Raw genomic sequence first — 21,277 nt, 5'->3', positions numbered from 1 at the left:
AGTCTCCTCTAATATGAAGGGCATTGGATATTTTGTTCCTGCTGTGGTTGTTTTTTTAAAAAAGAATTATCTTTGATGCAAATAAGAGCAACTTGTAGGTTGGAAAATTAAGGTATATTGTTAGGGTTTTGTAAATATTACACAAGCCTTGGATAATAACTCTTTAATGGTTCCAGCTTGAAGTAAATATTACACAACTCTCCTACAACATTGTTTTGGAAAGATAAAAAAAGGTCAAAGGCTTGAAAGAACTCTAAATAGAGTACTTGAAAATAATTGAGGAATTGAGCCCTATGTTTTAGAAAATGTTGCCAACAAGCTTTACTACGTTGTCTTAAAGAGAAGAGACCAGTGTATCTCAGAATTTCTTCCTCCAGACAGCTACCTAAGCTGATACTTTTTTTAAAAAATTAATTAATTAATTAATTAATATTTATTTTTGGCTACGTTGGGCCTTCGTTGCTGCACGCGGGCTTTCTGTACTTATGGCAAGCAGGGGCCACTCTTCGTTGCAGTGCACGGGCTTCTCAATGCGGTGGCTTTTCTTGTTGTGGAGCACAGGCTCTAGGCAGGTGGGCTTCAGTAGTTGTGGCTCGCGGGCTCTAGAGCACAGGCTCAGTAGTTGTGGCACACGGGCTTAGTTGCTCCGTGGCATGTGGGATCTTCCCAGACCAGGGCCCGAACCCGTGTCCCCTGCACTGGCAGGCGGGTTCTTAACCACTGCGCCACCAGCGAAGTCCTAAGCTGATACTTTTTGAGGGGTAAAGAATTGAACTAATTGGGTTTTCCCTTGGCAGATGGTGAATGTTTACCATGTACATCAGCATTCCTGTTTCCTGTACCTTGGTAGTATCCTTGTGGATGAGTATGGCATGGAAGAGGGCTGTCGGCAGGGACTACTAGACATGCTCCAGGTATGTTTTCTTGGAGGGTCTAAAGGCCTAGCAGTGTGTTCTTCACCATGTCTTTAATTCTGTTGCTTCTTCATATTTCCTTCCCAGGCATGATGATGTCCTAATAATAGGGAGGTAGAACTTCCTAGTTGTTCTCTGGACAGGCCTGCTTGGGAGAATGAGAGAGAGATTGACCACACAAATGTACTGGTCATTACAGTTATTACTGTCTGATTTATGCTATCCAGAGATAGGATTTTTTTGGAGGGTGGGAAGGTGGGCAAGTGGATTTAAAATAAAGGATCTCTAAGCGCAAGCACGATTCTGTTTTTAATTTCTTGCCTGGAACAGCCAATGAACTAGTTTACTTAGGAGGGATGGTCTTAGGGTAAATAGCAGGCATTGGAAAAGTCTCCTGATACACTGCTTTTACCCTCTCCTATTCACAGGGCGGGGAAATATATTAGGGAGCTAAATCATAATGCTCCTTTTCCCAAGACGTCTTTCCCTTTAAAATTGACATTTCATAGTTATTATTATTAAAACATCAACTACTCCCTTAGTGGACCAGACCATATCTAGTACATAAGCACAGTCTTCACTTTCAGAAGCTTCTAAAAATTTGAGGTGACATCTACCCAGTTTCATCAACAGAAATCTGTACCCTCAACCCCTTCTGAAATGTGGACTTCATATGTGAAGACTGTTTTTGTCAACTGAGAAAGATTTATATCTTCCCTTTCTTGATCTCTCATCAAAGTCTTTTTCTTTTCTTACTTATCTGTGCTTTCCCTCTTTGTTCTCTTTGTATATGTTATGATATTTAGCAAGTCTGAATCCCATGGCATTAATTTACAAGCATTTGTTTTAAAATCACTTCTTTTCTAGGCACTGTGCATGCCCACCTTTCAGCTCTTAGAACAGCAGAATGGGCTCCAGAATCACCCTGACACTGTGGACGACCTATTCAGGCTAGCCACCAGGTCAGTCCTTCTGAAGAGCAACCCTTTTTTTTTTATTGCTCATCCTCATCACTGCTTGATCTTGTCACCTAACAGTTAACTGTTTCCTTCTCTGTAAAGTGAGGTAAGAGGAGTAGGTAGATTAATGGTTCATAACCCAAAGTTAAATCGTGAACCAGAATATTCCCATAAATGAAGAAGAGTTGGATGAGAACAGGGGAAAATAACTGATTTCCTTGTATGAAGGAGGGAGCATGCCCAAGACAATAAAAATGAGCTTTGCAAGAATATTTGACTAGACAGTCTGTAGAATCCCATGTAGTTTTAACATTTTATGGTACTATGATGTCATGCTTTACTTAAACTTTTTCCTTGAGAAGCTTAGCATCCTTTAGATATAATCATATCTCAGAATAAAAAATCCTTAGGCTTTTAATGTGCCTTAGAAGTTATCTGGTATGTACTTCCCACCTCTACCCCTAGCCAGCCACCCCACTTTTTGCTTAAATTCCTTTTACTAGTAACACTGACATTTATATTCATTCTTAGTCCTTAGCTCAGGAATTTGAACCAGATCAGTTAGTAATGAACACTGGTTTTTTTGTTAATTTTTGGACAAGTTAGAAAACCCTTTTTTTTTTTTTCTTTTTTTTTTCTTTGTGTGTGTGTGTGTGTTGGTATGAGAGAATTGTTGGGTGGGTTGTCAACCTGTTTTCCTGGTGTGTTCCTTGAAAAATCAATCTCTAGAGATGCTCTTTACACAAATGGTTGCCTGGTAAAATAAATTTGGAACTGTGTTTTATCTTTTTCTTGGAGATTCTCTGTAAACATTAGAGGATCTGAGAAAACTGAGTGGAAAGTATAGAGTTCCCATATACCCCTAGCTTCCCCCCTCCTTCCCCACAGCCTCCCTTACTATCAACATCCCCCACCAGAGTGGCCCATTTGTTAGAATTGATGAACCTCCATTGACACGTCATTGTTAAAGTCCATAGTTTACATTAGGGTTCTGTCTTGGTGGTGTTCTTTCTATGGGTTTGGACAAATGTGTAATGACATAATGACATATATCCACCATTATAGTATCATACAGAATAGTTTTTTTTTTTTTAATTTTTTTTAAATTTTTATTATTATTATTTATTTATTTATTATTTATTTTTGGCTGTGTTGGGTCTTCGTTTCTGTGAGAGGGCTTTCTCCAGTTGTGGCGAGTGGGGGCCACTCTTCATCGCGGCGCGCGGGCCTCTCACTATCGCGGCCTCTCTTGTTGCGGAGCACAGGCTCCAGACGCGCAGGCTCAGCAGCTGTGGCTCACGGGCCCAGTCGCTCCGCGGCATGTGGGATCCTCCCAGACCAGGGCTCGAACCCATGTCCCCCGCATTGGCAGGCAGACTCTCAACCACTGTACCACCAGGGAAGCCCAGAATAGTTTTACTACCCTAAAAATCCTGTGTGCTTCACCTATTCATTCCCCTACCCTCCACTCCCTCAATCCCTAACAATCACTGATCTTTTTCCTGTCTCCATAGTTTTGCCTTTTACACTGGCTGCTTTTATAGCCTAATCCTGTCATTTATACCTAGCTTGTCTTTCCACACCAGGTTTATTCAGCGCAGCCCTGTTACCTTGCTGAGGAGCCAGGTTGTCATCCCTATCTTACAATGGGCCATTGCCTCTACTACCCTGGACCACCGGGATGCCAACTGTAGTGTCATGAGGTTCCTACGAGACCTCATCCACACAGGGGTAGCCAATGATGTAAGTATAAACAATGTAGTCTTTCTACTTTGTAGCTCATTGTTTTCTCATATCTCTTTCTCATTCCTTAGGGGAAAACCAGCATCTCCTTATTTGATCTGTGTTAGTAGGCATATTCCATAGTGGATCATTCAGTAACCAAAATATCAACTAGTAGATTTAAGACAACCTGTACTAAGTGTTGTAAGCTGTATCAACTAGTCTGAAATTATCTCTGCTCCCAAGCCATTTGGTGTCTAATTGAAGAGAGAAACAGATACGGTTATAAAGAATTAAACAACAGCAACAAGGCAGTATTTGATTGTCAGATAAGTGATAAAAGTCATGATTGCTATGAGATCAGAGGAGGGAAAACTCTTTGGAAAGAAGTAGGTTGGGATAACTTTCTGGAAGAGGAAGGACCTCAGTGGAGCTATTTGGATGGATTGGAGAGGGGAGGAAAATCTAACTGGGGTATAAATCAAAATCAGAGAAAGTCAGGATAGTATTAAATATACTAGTAGACACTTAAGAGACCTTTTTGGCTGGAGGAGTAAAGTGGTTCACAAAATTTTCAAAGGTAGGTTTGACTAGATGTGGAGTAGAATTGAAGGTAAGGGAGAGCAGTGAAGAATTAAGTATGTGACTAGGCTAATTACTGACGAATTTTGACAGTAAAAAGAGAGAGGGAAAAGAAGAAAATAACTAGACGTGAAAGGCACTTTAAAAGTTTTTTTTTTTTTCAACATATTAGAAATATGTATATTCAAAGACTAAGAAGGAAGAAAATAAGTAAGATTTTTTTTGATAGAGATTAGATACCTGATAGAAGTCTTCTTTTTTTCAGTTGCTTTTTAAAAAAGAAAATACAGATACTTTAAATTATTTTTTAACAGAAAAAAAAGGTTAAGAAAATTGCTACCCTTAATCTCTAACCATTGTTTCTCTTCTGTGTTCTATTCATGAAAAACCTAATGGTTGGGCTTTCCTGGTGGTGCAGTGGTTAAGAATCCGCCTGCCAATGCAGGGGACACGGGTTCGAGCCCTGGTCCAGGAAGATCCCACATGCCGCGGAGCAAGTAAGCCCGTGCGCCACAACTACTGAGCCTTCGCTCTAGAGCCCGAGTGCCACAACTACTGAGGCCTGCGTGCCTAGAGCCCGTGCTCCACAACAAGAGACGCCACCGCAATGAGAAGCCCGCACACCACAACAAAGAGAAGCCCCCGCTCGCTGTGCAACTAGAGAAAGTCCGCACGCAGCAATGAAGACCCAATGCAGCCAAAAATAAAATAAATAAATTTATTTAAAAAAAAAAAAAAACTTAAAAAAAACCTAAGGGTTAAAGTTAATCTCTGCTGAAGCCCATGCCCATTTCCTTGAAACTAAACTCTTAATGTTTTCTTCCTGGTGACAGAACATTTAGTGGACCTTGTGAATCCAGCTGTTATATATATTTTCTTCCCTGGGAAAGAGAGATTACTAGACTAAAGGGGAAAGAGTACTTGCTCTTTGGAAAGTTGAAATTAGAATTTTCCTGTTCCTGTTTTCTTACAGCATGAAGAAGACTTTGAATTACGGAAAGAACTGATTGGACAGGTGATGAACCAGCTTGGACAGCAACTTGTAAGCCAGCTGCTTCACACGTGCTGCTTCTGTCTCCCCCCATACACCCTACCAGATGTGGCCGAAGTGCTCTGGGAGATCATGCAGGTTGACAGACCGGTAAGATTGTTTTCATAATCTTTTTAAAGAGTTAGAGTTAGGGTTAGTCCCTAACCCTAACAAGTCCTAAACAGTTCCTTGAGAGGCTGACTATAACTTTGAAACCAGTCCTGTTGTATGTTTGTGGAACCTGATTTAGGTATATTGCTAAGTTTAATTGTTAAATGAAGGGGCCTATAGAAGGGTTCTTGAAAATATGTTTGTGTCACTGTCATAGGGTTTATTTATTACCAAAAGTGAATACTAAGCATTGAATTCAGCTATGTGGCTGGCCAGTGGGAAATTTGTTCACTTGTGAGAGATGCCCATATTACAGGTTATTCAAGAAGTGTTAATTCATTTCAGGTTCCTTAAATAGCACTCACTATATGGTTCCTTGGTAATAAATCTAGCCAGAGCGTTTGGAGGCATATGCATATAAAACTAGCCTACAATCTATAGCTGGATTTGTTTCCCCTTTGGATTTATTTATATCCTGTTTCAGTTCTTGAACCAGGTTCTTTATCACCTGAGCATGCAAGTTTTTTTTAGGCTATCCAGTAATGTCCAACTAATTTTAGTACTGGGCCGCATGATTATAAATCAGGTTGTGTGTACTACATGAAAGTTTTGAGCATAATGGTAGCATATAGTGTATAGCCTGTAAATTATTTTTTAAATGAGGTTTATAATTTGTAATATTAATATAAAAGCAGTTCAGAAAAGTACACAGTTGGACCTAACGTGAGCTGACTTGATTGAACCACAGAAATCCAGATACATAAGTATCTTATAACTTTTAAGTCCATGTACATCTTAATGTTATCTCCTATTTTATATCACTGATTGCAGTTCTTAGCCTCAATTTCAGCAGTTTCACAAAAAAAGAGTACACTTTCACTCTTAGGCCCTAATGTTACTGAGCCAAAAGTTCTGCCTAGTCTTGGATTTGTGTGTTCATCTCCAAAATTCAATGATTAGTGTAAATTGTCTTAGGCATATGCATTACTTGATCGTTAGCTCACTCAAATGAAAAACAATCACATGTAGGGTAGATGGTAGATGTGTAATGGATTTCTAACATTTTCTCTAGGTTTCTACTTCAGAAACAGCCCCATGAACCTTAACTTTTTTTTTTTTTTTTTAATTATTCATTTGGTTGCTCCGGGTCTTAGTTGTGGCAGATGGGCTCCTTAGTTGCGGCATGCAAACTCTTGGTTGCGGTATGCATGTGGGATCTAGTTCCCTGGCCAGGGATAGAACCCGAGCCCCCTGCTTTGGGAGCACGGAGTCTTAACCACAGCACCACCAGGGAAGTCCCCTCCATGAACCTTAATTCTTACTCATCAAACTCTGTGAGGCTCCTGTGTGACTTTGGTTTCATCAGATAGCTCTGCAGTTCTTCCATTAGCTCAAGTGCTTCAGGAATGAATAGTACCTGTAGTTCCCTTGCTGGCTGTTCACGACACCTGTTCTATTTCAATCTAATACAGTAGTATTTTTTGTTTTTCTAAAAAGTATTCTGTGAACCCCTGGGGACCAACAAGTTTATTCCAAACGTCATTGATAAGAGAAATAAAATTTCCATACTCTTACTTTTAAATAAATATACTTGGTTTCCAGGTAGCAAAAAACTTATTATGTACATTTAACCTTACAAAAAATTTTGGGTTTGTAAGCATACAGGTAAGGGCTAAAGAAGAAAATGAGAGCAGCAATTTGGGGCAGGAATAGAAACCAAGTAGCCCTGTGCTCTTAAGTTTACTGTGTACCCACTGAATTGCTAAATAATTTTTTTTTTTTTTAATAGGGGATAGTGGGCCAAATGAATGGGTTTTTTTGTTGTTGTTTTTATTTATTTATTTATTTATTTATTTATTTATTTATTTATTTACCTATTTATGGCTATGTTGGGTCTTCGTTTCTGTGCGAGGGCTTTCTCCAGTTGTGGCAAGCAGGGGCCACTCTTCATCGAGGTGCGCAGGCCTCTCACTATCGCGGCCTCTCCTGTTGCGGAGCACAGGCTCCAGATGCACAAGCTCAGTAATTGTGGCTCACAGGCCCAGCCGCCCCGCGGCATGTGGGATCCTCCCAGACCAGGGCTCGAACCCGTGTCCCCTGCATTGGCAGGCAGACTCTCAACCACTGCGCCACCAGGGAAGCCCTGCTAAATAATTTTAAAGTGATTGTTAAAATAGATAACCAACAAGGACCTACTGTATAGCACAGGGAACTCTATTCAATATTCTGTAATAACCTAAATTGGAAAAGAATTTGAAAAAGAATACATACATGTATATGTATAACTGAATCACTTTGCTGTACATCTGAAACTAACACAACATTGTTAATCAAGTATCAACTATACTCCAGTGTAAAATAAAAAAATTTTTTTAAAAAGTGGTTGTTTTCTATAAACACCAACTTAAAACTGAGTTTTTGTAAAGGAACTCATACATAAATTTAGGTTGTCTGTACTCTGTAAACTGATTGAAATCGTAACTAAGGGTATAAGTCTGAAGAAAATTAACATTCTTGAGCACATTCTCAATCATACATTTTCAAAGTTCAACACAGATTCTTCAGTAGAAGATGACGTACCAGCTTTGTCTCTTGACTTGAATATTTTGAGAAATAATTGATCTACATCAGTGTGTAAGTTTAAGGCATACAGCATAATGGTTTGATTTACATATATTGTGAAATGGTTACCACAGTAGGTTCAGCTAACATTCATCTTCTCCTATGGACACAATAAAAAGAAAAGAAGGAAAAAAGGAAAAAAATTTTCTCCTTTTGTTGAAAACTCATAGGATTTACTTACTTAACTAGTTCTTATTTATCTTATAACTGGAAGTTTGACCTTTTGACCACTGCCTCCAGTTTCTCTCCCCCCACTTTTTGCCTCTGGTAACCACAAGTCTAATTTCTTTTTCTATGAATTTTGTTTTGTTTTTCTAGATTCCACATATAAGTGAGATGATACAGTATTTGTCTTTCTCTGTCTAACTTATTTTGCTTACCATAATGCCTTTAAGGTCATCCATTTTGTCAGAAATGGTAGGATTTCCTCGTTTGGTTGGTTTTTTAATAAATTTATTATTTATTTATTTATTTTGGCTGCACTGGCTCTTCGTTGCTGCACGCGGGCTTTCTCTAGCTGCGGTGAGCGGGGGCTACTCTTTGTTGTGGTGCGCGGGCTTCTCATTGCAGTGGCTTCTCTTGTTGCGGAGCACAGTCTCTAGGCTCACGGGCTTCAGTAGTTGTGGCATGTGGGCTCAGTAGTTGTGGCTCACAGGCTCTAAAGCACAGGCTTAGTAGTTATGGTGCATGGGCTTAGTTGCTCTGTGGCATGTGGGATCTTCCCGGACCAGGGCTCGAACCCGTGTCCCCTGCATTGGCAGGTGGATTGTTAACCACTGCACCACCAGGGAAGCCCAGGATTTCCTCGTTTTTTATGGTTGAATAATAATATCCATTGTGTGTACCACATACTGCAACTTCTTTATCCATTCATCCATCCATGGACACTTAGGTTGTTTCCATGTCTTGGCTACTGTAAATAATGCTCCTGTGAACATGGGGTGTAGATATCTTTTCGAGTTAGTGTTTTTGTTTCCCTTGGATATATCCCAGAAGTAGAATTGCTGGATCATATGGTATATATATTTAATTTTTTGAGGATCCTCCAAACTGTTTTCCATAGTGGCTGTATCAATTTACAATTCCACCAACAGTGTACAAGGGTTCCCTTTTCTCCATACCCATACCAGCACTTGTTATCTCTTATCTTTTTGATCATGACCATTCTAACAGGTGTTAAGATGATACCTCTTTATAGTTTTTTGTTTTTTTTTTTAAATTTACTTATTTATTTATTTTTGGCTGTGTTGGGTCTTCGTTTCTGTGCGAGGGCCTTCTCTAGTTGCGGCAAGCGGGGGCCACTCTTCATCGCGGTGCACGGGCCTCTCACTATCGCGGCCTCTCTTGTTGCGGAGCACAGGCTCCGGACGCGCAGGCTCAGTAGTTGTGGCTCACGGGCCCAGTTGCTCCGCGGCATATGGGATCCTCCCAGACCAGGGCTCGAACCCGTGTCCCCTGCATTGGCAGGCGGATTCTCAACCACTGCACCACCAGGGAAGCCCCTCTTTATAGTTTTAATTTGCGTTTTTTTTAGGTACCTGTTGGCCTTTCGTATTTCTTCTTTGGAGAAACGTTTATTGAGGTCCTTTGCCCATTTTTTAATTGAGTTATTTGGCTTTTTGCTAGACTGGTATGGGTTCTTTATGTATTTTAGATACTAGCCTCTTATCAGGTATATATGGTTTGCAAATATTTTTTCCCATTCCTTAGGTTGTCTTTTTACTTTGTTGATGGTTTCTTTTGCTGTGCAGAAGCTTTTAGATTGATGTAGTTTCACTTGTTTATTTTTATTTTGCTGGTTGTGCTTTAGGTGTCATGGCCAAAAAATCATTATCAAGACCCATGTCAGAATGCTTTAGGCCTTTGTATTCTTCTAGGAGTTTCATGGTTTCAGGTCTTACATTTAGTCTTTAATCCATGTTGAGTTACTTTTTGTGAGTGGTGAAAGGCATGAGTCCAGTTTCTTTCTTCTACATGTGAGTATGCAATTATCCCAGCACTATTTATTGAAAAGGCTGTCATTTCTACATTGGGTATTCTCATCTCCTTTGTCAAATATTAGTTGACAGTATATAGTTTAGTTTCTTACTGTTTTTGTTTGGGGGGATACTTATAGTTAACTCGTGGGTCGTTTTGGATGCCAAAGCTTTGTCAGTTAAGGGTTCATTCATGCTGTTTGCCTCTGCTTGTTTTTGTCTGAGTAGAATGTTGTCTTCTGCTGAGAAGGGGCAACACTTGGAGAATTATGCAGTACTTTTTAAGCATTTATAGTGGAATATTTACTTTTGCTCTAGTCTATCGTGTTCATAAATTAACAATGGGAAAACACATAATGTAAAAAATTTAGGTATAAAAAAGTTATTTTACAACTGAAAACTGTGACCAAGGCATACATCCTACTTAAGAAAGGCATGAAGAAAAATTAGAGCTTTTTCAAAGAATAACAATTCAAATGAAAATAAGAACCCAGAGGAAGTCTCTAGAATTTTGATTTTTAAGTTTGAAGAGGAAGGGGAATGGGAGCAAACAGTTTTTGTACACATGAAAGACATAAAGAGACTATGCTCAGATGTAAGTAAATTGTTTTAAAGAGCAACAAGAGGGACTTCCCTGGTGGTCCAGTGGTTAAGACTCCATCCACACTTCCATTGCAAGGGGCATGGGTTCCATCCTTGGTCAGGGAACTAAGATCCTGCGTGCCATGTGGCCAAAAAAAAAGAAAAAGAAAAAAAGAGCAACAAGAGTGAGCAAAAAAAAAAAAAAAGAATTTTCTAACCCACAGAACAGGCAGGTATCACAAAGGAACTGACTGGATATGACTCCTACTGAGAGAAGTGACCTTAAAATCCTTTAGATTCTGGATTCATATTACGTGTATACACTTTTAAAAATGTTTACTTACTCTACTTTTTGTCCCTGCTCTTTCTGGTACCTGAACTTTTGCTTTGGATTGCCTTTGATCTCTAAGCTCAAGAGTTTTCTGGCAGCTGTTTAATTTTTAAAATATTACATAAGTTTAATGACAGAAACAGAACAATAGCTTTATCCAGAAGTGACTTCACTTCCAAGGTTGAAAGGCTCTGTTTGAAATGATGCCTGCTGCCCCCTTGAAGGGAGTCTAGGCATGCCTTTGTAGGCTGTTCCAACCCCCAGTGGGTTGGAAGGCCAGAAATAGTACTTCTGTTAAGTCCTTTACTTGCTTCCAAGTTTGGGGAGCTAATGCTACTAAGGAAAACCTGTGGGTTTTGGTTATCACCTGTAGGATCTCAGTTGAGTAAGCCCTGCCTTCTTTTAAAACGCTTCTCCCTCTTCTTTGTACAGACTTTTTGTCGATGGTTAGAGAATTCCTTGAAAGGTTTGCCAAAGGAGACAACCGTGGGAGCTGTCACAGTGACACACAAACAACTTACAGATTTCCACAAACAAGTCACTAGGTGAGTGATGATCAGCAGCAGAGGTATGCAGAAAAAATATCTTTGTTTCTTATACCACCTTAGTTATAGATGTACCCAGGAGTATTTTTTTGTGTGTCTTTGTAAATTCAAAGTTTTGTGTCTGTTTAGCCTTGAATTGCACAAATTGGCATTGGAAACCAATCTGGGGGAAAGTATCACCATGCTGTACATGTGTGCCTCAGTTTTATTGTACATATGTATTATACATATCCTGATGTTCTTCCAAAAGAACAGTGCGTTGAACAGCCCACTACCCTTCAGGAAATCTGTCTGTATCTTTTTAAATTCCTTCCCAGTTCTTATCCGTATTCAGGGGTCAAGAATGCAGGTGTCTGAATAGGTGAAGCATTGGTTGTAAAATATTATAGAGTGATGTGGACTGCAGTGAATTAGGAAATTTTTGCTGTGCCTAAAGATATTCAAATTCTAATTTAATTCAGGCCAACTAAAACATCTCTCTGGGATGCATTAGGCCCATGAGCCACTTGCTTACAGCTTAGTTAAAATGTTAAGTTGTACATGTGTGGGTTGTTTTTTTTTTTTTTTACTGTAAACATAATAAACATTTAAAATATACCTACATAGTCTTCCTAATTACAGTTTTATAGCTATAAGGTGTTGATTGATTTCCTTACAGTGCCTCTATTAATTTTCATTTTTTCAGTATTATGGATAATATTGAATGTCTAGCCTTTTCCTTCTTTTGATTATTTTCCTTAAAATGCAATCACTGAAGGAGAAGTTATGAGACTTTTATGGTCCTTGATAGTATTAATGACAGCAACTTAAATTGGATTTTGTAACTGTGTGTTACCTTCCTCTGATATTCCTTTTTCTATGTAGAGTCTTTAGAATTTTGACTAAATTTTAGGCAATGGCTTATATTCATACAATTGTGGAAAGATTTATAGGTCCAAGAATGAGTTGTTGCAGTGAGCTTGGTAATGGTGAAAAAGAAGAAGGAAAAAAATGCATGTGATGATACAGAAAAATATATAAGATATATTATAAAGGGAAAAAAATAACAATTTTGTATAACCCAACTTGTACTTAAAATTTTTTTTAATTTTTAATTTTGATAAAATACAAAATTTACTGTCTTAACCTTGTTTTTAAAACCATTTTAAAGTGAACTGCTTGGTAGTGTTAAGTACATTCACATTGTTGTGGGATTAATCGCCAGAACTTTTTCATCTTGCAAAACTGAAAGTATACTTATTAAACAACTGACCATATCTCCCTCCCTCCAGCCCCTAGCAACCATCATTCTACTTTCTAAGTTTGACTGTTCTAGATACCTCATATAAGTGAAATCATACAGTTTTTGTCCTTTTGTGACTGACTTAGCATAATGTTCTTAAGGTTCACTCATGTTGTAGCAGGTATCAGAATTTCCTTCCTCAAAGGCTGAATAACACTCCATTGTATGTATATATCCTATCTTATTTATCCATTCATCCTTTGATGGACATTTGGTTGATTCTGCCTCTTTGCTATTATGAATAATGCTGCTATGAACATGAGTGTACAAATGTCACTTCAAGACCCCACTTTCAGTTCTTTTGGGTATATACCCAGAAGTGGAATTGCTGGATTACATGGCAGCTCTATGTTTAATTTTTTTTGCGGAACCGCCACACTCTTTTCAGTAGCAGCTATACCATTTTGCATTCCCACCAACGGTGCACAAGGTTCTAATTTCTCCATATCTATTTTATTTTTGTTGCCTGTGCTTTTGGTGTTACATTCAAGAAATCATTACAAAATATAATATCATGAAGCTTTTCCCCTATGTTTTCTTCTGAGAGTTTTATAGTTTTTGGTCTTACATTTATGTCTTTGATCCATTTTGAGATAATTTTTGTATGTGATGTATGTTAAGGGTCTGACTTCATCCTTTTGCAGTTTTCCCTGCACTGTCCTTTTTTCATTGAATGGTCTTGGTACCCTTATTGAAAAATCATTTGACCATATATGTAAGGGATTTATTTCTGGGCTCTCTATTCTATCCCAGTGGTCTATGTATCTGTCTTTATGACAGTCCCATACTGTTTTGATTATTATGGCTTTGTAATAAGTTTTGAAATTGGTAAATTGAGACCTCCAGCTTTGTTCTTTTTCAAGAGTATTTTGGCTATTCGGAGTCCCTTGAGATTTCATATGAATTTTTTTTTTTTTCACTCTAATCCTAGGTTTATTCAACACAATCGTTTTACTCTACACAACAAAGTACAAACACGACATTATCTAAAATGCTACAAAGTTACAAAACTCAAAACAGAAAATTTATAGTACTGACTATACAATAAAAGCCAAAAACGCAATGTACACGTTGCCAAGGTAACTGCATGACCACAGTGAATACCAGCACAACTGGGAGAACTGTGTTCATAGGAATTTTAGGATAGGTTTTTCTATTTCCACAAAAAAATGTCATTGGGATTTTTGACTGGGATTACATTGAATCTGATCACTTTGTATAGTATTGACACCTTTAATAATATTAGGCTTTCCAGTGCATGAACATGAGATGTTTTTCCATTTATTGGTATCTTTAATTTCTTTCAGCAACATTTTATAGCTTAAGTATTTTATTCTTTTTGATGCTGTTGTAAATGAACCAACATGTACTTTTAAAAGCTATTCTATTATATGTGATATATATATGCAAGCTACTTTATTATGAATAGTAAATTTCTGGAAAGATATATAACTAGAACTTTTCATTTCATAACCTGTGCTATTTGCATTTTTTTCATGAGCATGGTATGCTTTTACAATTAAAACCAGACCTAGTTTTTAAAAGGGAGAGAAAATTAAATGCTAATCTTTTTTTCTGAGAATTGATTTCTTGTCACTCTCCAAAATGGTTTACTTTCTTATTCCCAAGAGTTTCCAATAATTCTGTTAATGGTATAATCCCTAATCTTTGAGTGCTGTTTTTTTGTAGTTTACTAAGTGGTCTAACTTCATGTCCTGGAAGTAACTGACTTTGGGCCATAGATCAAGTGACATGCATGACTTTAAAATAGCATGTGACTGCCTTCATGACACATTTTGCCAAAAGAGGGGATTTCCCCTCTACTAGGTAGACATATATTTATTGGGATGACCTTAAAAAACTATTTTATCTTTTTTTACTATGAATCTTCCCAGTAGAAGTAATATTCTACCTACAAACTGTCTCAGGGGAAAGAAGTATAACAGTTGTTTCTCCCTGCTTCTGTTTTGCTCTATTTTATCTAGTGTTGTTCATTAGAAGGGCAGGATCATATTGACTCTAGATTAGAGCGAATGAGAGCCTGAGGAGAACCCTCAAAGGAGGACTGGGCTTAGAGTCAAGGCTGTTGGTTTGAATCTTGCCACTTACTGTTACTTTGCAGCTTATTTATCTGTAAAATAGGGTTAGTAATACCTATCTCATAGGGTTATTGTGAAATACCAAGTGGAAATTTAAAGACGATCTGGTACGTAGTAGGTGATCAGTGAATGTTAACTTTTTCCTTGCAGAAGAACCTGCCAGAATGTCATTACATACTTGCAAAACTAGCTAGAGCATGTCTCCTTCAGCTGTAAGGCAACCACCCACACATTCTGGAATAAGTTTCCACCAAGCTCATATTTCCTCATCCAGGCTAATATATGACAGGTAGAAACAAAGTGTAAGTCTGAAATAAAAGTCATGGACATTCCATAGTGTAAGGAAAATCTTGAGGCTAGGAAAATGAACCCAAATAATGCATTGCTTTGAACAAAGATATCTGTGATCTTTGTCCTGTGATATGGGAAAATAAGGTATTTACCATCCTGGCCTACTTGATCTCTCACCACTAAACAAGTTTTGCAGCTCCTCCTGTAGTAAGCTGTGACATAATGGTGGGAAATGAACAGAAGTAAGAGGAAATGTTGAGGTGCTAGAGAAAGGATTTGAGATTGCTCACCTCCTCTTAGTAATTCTCTTTCTCTGGTGTGTGTATTGCCCTTGAACCTTCTGTTCCATGCATGACTCAGTCTCCCTTTTGGTTTTAAGGTCCTGTTACTCCTGCCTCAACATGCTACTTTGTTTGCCATCCTAGCAGGGAGGGTAAACTGGTTCAGTGTCATTTCAGCAAGTCCAAGCCTGTTTCTCAAATGGTACTGGTAATTAATTAATTCCCTGGCATTTTTAGTTGGCTAACTTGAAGAAAGCTGGAATTTTACATTCTGAAATATCATTCTTGCTTTCCAAATACCACTAATTATGTCTAGAAGAAATTTTGCCATCATTTCCCATTTTTCTGTCTTGGTATTTATTCTGTGACTGTCACTTGCATGAGGATCTCAAAGTCAAAGACATGCATAGGGAGCATTGACACTAGAATGGGCCAGTATGGGAGTGTCTTCTTGCTGAAGTCATTACTTAGAGCTTGGTTACTCTCCATTATGCACATCAGAGGAAAAGGGCTGCATTTCTCAGCGCACCACTAGGATTACGGGGCTTGAGGAATAGTGACCATAAAATTACTCAAAAGTGTAGTGGAAGGCTTCTGGGCATATATCTGGAGAAAACTATAATTCGAAAAGATACATGCACCCCAATACATGCAATAGTGCAGTAGTTCATAGGAGCGCTATTTACAATAGCCAAGACACGGAAGCCACCTAAATGTCCATGTAAAGATGAATGGTTAAAGATGTGATATATACACAATAGAGTACTACTCAGCCTTAAAAAAGAATGAAATAATGCCATTTGCAGCAACATGGATGGACCTAGAGATTATCATACTAAGTAAGTCAGAAGGAGAAAGACAAATACCATATGATATCACTTATGTGTGGAATCTAATGACACAAATGAACTTAATTACAAAACAGAAACAGACTCACAGACATAGAGAACAAACTTACGATTACCAAAGGGGAAGGGGATCAGGGAGGGATAAATTACTAACATAGCATTGTAAATCAACTATACTTGGCTTATTTAAAATTAAAAAAAAAAGTATAGGAAGGATTGGGATGGTGGGACTAGAAGCCAGAAAATAGAACTTACAAAAATAGTGGCAGTTTTAAATGAATGAATGAATATAAATAAATAAGTGTAAATGAATATAAAAACAACCCAGAAATATTAAGTGCCAGGAGGACTGAGGCAGAAACAGAAAATAGTTCTAGTTTTTAAGGAGGTTTGTTTGTTTGTTTAAAAATCCATTTCTTTGGGCTTAATCACCAGGGACACTTAAGTTAAACATTTGGCTAAAGCGCTTGACACCAGAGCAGTTGCTGACAGGATTGGGAGCAGAAGCTGAGTTGATTTGAGAGATTGTGGCCCATCGCTCATTTCATTCACCGTGTCTCACCACAGTTCTCCTGTACTAGAATTTTGGTTTCAGTACTTTTTCTCATGTTACGAAAGAGGCTAAGAGTGGAGTTATCATTTCTTTTCCAGATTTAACCACGATCTCTGGTTGAAGAAGGGTAGTATTGAACAACATGTAAGGCATTAAGATAGCAGAAGAATCTTGAGTCTCTAGCATTATCCTAAGTTTATCTCTCTCCTGTCGTCTTAGTCCCTTATAATAATACACCACACAGTGACTTCTCTGGGGTTACATATCTTCCTCCTTCATGACATTGGGAAGCAGGAGTGATCGGGCTCACTCACCAAGGGTGCCTCCTTATAGTCAGTATTGATTTGGAAATAGAGAAATGGAATGCTTTTATTGAGGCATGTTAAATTCACAGAGCAAATGGCAGAATTCCAATAAAACTAGAAGACGTTCTTTACTTACCTTACATTTTTAGGATGGAGGGAGACTAGAAGAAAGCCTCTGTTGAATCAAGTCCTAGAGTCTAAATCAAGGTTCTTAGTGATGTTTCAGACCCTATAATAGCTGGGGAAATCCAGATGTAGGCTCTTAAGAAGATAGCTCTCATTACCTTCTTTTATGTTGAATCACTGTTAGTGGTTCCCTCCCTGACTTTTAACCATTACAAGAAGGAGAGAGAGCTTTCTTCTGACATTGAATGCTAGGCTATAGGCTGTGCTCCCTGAGTTTTTCTGAGCCAAAGAGAGGGCCACAGAAGGGTGAGCATATTATTAGGATGTGCTTTCTTTTTTTTTTTTTAGGGAAGGATTTTTGTTTTTTGTTTTTTTTTGGCTATGTTGGGTCCTCGTTTCGTGCGAGGGCTTTCTCTAGTTGCGGCAAGCGGGGGCCACTCTTCATCGCGGTGCACGGGTCTTTCACTATCGTGGCCTCTCTTGTTGCGGGGCACAGGCTCCAGACACACAGGCTCAGTAGTTGTGGCCCACGGGCCCAGTCGCTCTGCAGCATGTGGGATCCTCCCAGACCAGGGCTCGAACCCGCGTCCCCTGCATTGGCAGGCAGACTCTCAACCACTGCGCCACCAGGGAAGCCCAGGATGTGCTTTCTTTTCCACTGTTTTTAGCTTAGCCTCATGTTCAGTTACCAAAAACTATTATGAAGACTGACACAAAAGAATGAAGCTGGCATCAGCTGGTTTCTTGGTGACAATCTTAGATAAAGGAAGCCTTTTGAAAAAACAGGGTCAAATGAATATTGGGCTATTCATGCCACCTAGGCATCTCATTGCTTGCCAGAGGACCAAGACCTGCTTCCTCCTCCTCCCTTTCTTCATGCCTTAACCCTTTCCTCTCTCCTCTCCCTCCTCCTCCCACAGGAGGAAACCTTGAGCAGCCTGTTCAACTAGAAAATCGCTGATTGAGACTCACTTTCTGGACTGGGCTTTATAAACAAAATCTGCTCTTGGGAAAGAATGAGGAAACCAGGGTACCTAAGTTAGCTCAGCTCATAGAGTTAAAATGATCAACCTTAGGTGAATATGCTTGCTTTTTTACTCTGAGGGTTCTGGCTTTCTTTTATTTATGTCAAGGACTTTAACCAGATTTTGTTGTTTTTTGGGTTTTTTTTGGCCACGGGATTTTAGTTCCCCGGCCAGGGATCGAACCCGTGCCCCTTAGAGTGGAAGCACAGAGTCTTTTTTTTTTTTTTTTTTTTAATTTTATTTATTTATTTATGGCTGCATTGGGTCTTTGTTGCTGTGCGCGGGCTTTCTCTAGTTGCGGCGAGCAGAAGCTACTCTTTGTTGCAGTGCGTGGGCTTCTCGTTGTGGTGGCTTCTCTTGTTGTGGCACGCGGGCTTTAGAGCACAGGCTCAGTAGTTGTGGCGCACGGGCTTAGTTGCTCCGCAGCATGTGGAATCTTCCCGGACCAGGGCTCGAACCCATATCCCCTGCATTGGCAGGCGGATTCTTAACCACTGCGCCACCAGGGAAGTCCGAAGCGCAGAGTCTTAACCACTGGACCGCCAGGGAATAGCCAGGTTTTCTTGTTGTAGCAGCCTACAATTGTCAAATACTATTTTATTCACTGTTCTATTATCCTAAGCACTTTACATATAGGAATTGATTTAATCTTCAAAACATCATGGGGTAGATAATGGTTGAGGAAACTGAGGCAGATTGGTAACTTGCTCAAGGACACAGTGAAACCAAGATTCAGACCTAAGCAATTTTTCTCCAAAGCCTACTCTTTAACAACCACACAGCTTATAATTATTCTCATGTACAATAGTTAATATTTACTCTTGAGTTACAGAAAGATTGAAAGTGGGGTCAAGAGATGATGGAGAGAGCAGAGCTGGGACAGTTCTCGGTATACCTCAAGGTTGTGGTTGCTTTTCAACATATTATATCTTTCTCATCAGTCAGGGACCAACCTACCTTTTCTTTTCTAGTGCTGAGGAATGTAAACAAGTTTGCTGGGCCTTGCGAGACTTCACCAGGTTGTTTCGATAGCTCATACTCCTGCACTGTGCCTGTCACCCAGGTGAGTGGTATATAGTTCCCAGCTTTTCCCCTGGCTGTCGGGAGTACTTGGGGATGGGCATAGGTTTTTAATGCCCATCATGGGACTAGTACTATAGCTAGAGTCAGGGAAGGACTTAACAGTTGAACGCTGCTGCACAGCTGAGAAATGCACAGGCCTGATTTTCTTGGGTCAAGGCAGCCAAATAATTGTCAGCTTCTTTTGGATGCCAGTTTTACCCCCATAAGAAAGTTACTGTTGCAGAATATCTCAAAAAGAAAATTCCTCCCCTCTTCTCTTTACAGATACCTCTAGGATGGTAAGTATGTGTGGTAACAAATGAATATTTTTCAACCTGGCAACTTTGGTGAAAACAGTGCTGACCTAAAGTAGACCGTGATACATGGCACTGCCTTCCTAAAACTGATCTTTCAGATTTGATAAATAAAGATGCTTGTTCTTATCATTTTTTACAATTTTAACGCTGAAATGCTAGGGTTTTGACCAAGGCAGGAGGTAAAGGAAAAGAGCTAGCCTCTTTGTCTAGCCCCTGATCATCAGTTTTCTCCGTTTGCTTCTGATTCTGAAGTAAAGCAAGAAGCTTAGCTGAGGAAGGAAAGGACTGGGTGGTGGGGTTTGGGTGCCAGTTTCTTGACTGAGAGAAGAAAGGCATCTCTCCTGTAAGCCCACCCTTTGACGTCTTAAGCAGAATTTATTCTCCCTGGAGGCAATTCTCGATGAATGTGCAGCCCTCTCACTGGTGGTTTTGTGATTAAATGCATTTGCGGGTGAAGATGCTGTTGAGCAATGCCTCACCATACCAGAAATTATTTTTAAACTTTGGTTCTTTGATGAGTAGTGATATCATTTGGGATCCTCAGGTTTTGCAGTGTCTGTAATAGCTAACGTTGATACACATAGGGTTGTTTGTGCATAGCTGTGGATGTTCATAGCTAATGTTTATGGAGCCCTTACTGTGTGTCAGATACTGTTCTGAGTGCTTTGTATTATGTACAAAGCACGTTATGTATTAGCTATAAGATAGTCCTCACACAGTCCTCTGGATTAGTTACTATTATTATTTCCATTTTACAAATGAGGAAATTGAGGTTCGAAGATGTTAAGTAAGTTGCTTGATGTCACGGTCAGTAATTGATAGAGCCACAATTCACTTTTCTGGTGCCAGAGTCCTCACCTTTAACCACTCTACTTAATACTTTTACATAGTACCCTTTACATAGAGTGTAAATCAGTGGCTCTTAAACCTTTTCTTAGTAGGCAAAGCCTTCTTTCAAAATAAAATCTTGCATGAAACCCCAATACTTAAAAAGACTTAAGTGGAGGTTTTCTGGTTGACTTTGGAGTGGGCAGCCTGGACCTGCTGGCCTACTCTTTACCCCCACATATTATCACTGAGGACACTCAGAATTGGAAAAGCACCACAGACGTATTTCATTAAAACAGTAGCTCCTTTAAAATCCAAGTGAAAAAATCCAACTTCTTTTTTTTTTTTTAAACTGAGTTCTTACAGCAGAGGCCAGAATGAGGTGCCTGAGCAAGTATAGAAACTTCTGTCTTGAGGTTGACTTTCTGAAGTATTTGCTATCTCCTGGACCACAGTTATTGACTATCTTCTCTCTTTTGTCAGGAATGTCTTTTTTAATTAGAAGACAGGAAGAAAACAAAAACCAGACTGTGTCCCACAATCAGAAACCTCCATTGTGGCAGAGGGGCCTTCACCGCCACCAGGGCCTCCCGCCAGACAGGGAGAGACTCCAGCCTTCCAAGGCCATCCTGAGGAGTTCCTGTTTGGGGGTGTAAGGGAAAATCAGCGCGGTTTAAAAAAGATGGCTGCAGCCTGTGCAGCGTGGTGGGAGGTGAGCTGGTTTCCTGGTGAACTTGTTTCTAAAAGGAAAAATAATTTTAAAGAAATAAAAAAGGAAAAAAAAAAAAAAGGAAAACTAAACTGAAATCAGAACTGAAACATTCTCCTGGTAGCAAATGACACGCACACATACGTACCTACACACACACGCACGCACACACACACA

At 39.3% G+C, this 21,277-nt stretch overlaps 1 protein-coding gene across 6 annotated transcripts in view; it reads left to right on the top strand.

The window, feature by feature from the left end:
* TNPO3 (transportin 3) overlaps window positions 1–21,277 on the top strand; it is an 82,774-nt gene extending 61,497 nt beyond the window's left edge. For 5 of the 6 annotated variants that reach the window (XM_082399152.1, XM_082399156.1, XM_082399155.1 and 2 more), the window contains 7 exons: window positions 798–914; window positions 1,782–1,876; window positions 3,460–3,616; window positions 5,151–5,318; window positions 11,262–11,374; window positions 19,156–19,247; window positions 20,875–21,277. In XM_082399152.1, coding sequence (XP_082255278.1) covers window positions 798–914; window positions 1,782–1,876; window positions 3,460–3,616; window positions 5,151–5,318; window positions 11,262–11,374; window positions 19,156–19,216 — 711 coding nt within the window. In that variant the 3' untranslated portion in view covers window positions 19,217–19,247; window positions 20,875–21,277. The other variant, XM_082399153.1, reaches the window with a different exon arrangement.

Source organism: Balaenoptera borealis (assembly GCF_965194805.1).
Source record: "Balaenoptera borealis genome assembly, chromosome: 7".
Classification (NCBI taxonomy): Eukaryota; Metazoa; Chordata; class Mammalia; order Artiodactyla; family Balaenopteridae; genus Balaenoptera; species Balaenoptera borealis.
The sequence above is the reverse complement of the archived record's forward strand: the minus strand, read 5'-3'. Positions and strand labels throughout refer to the sequence as shown.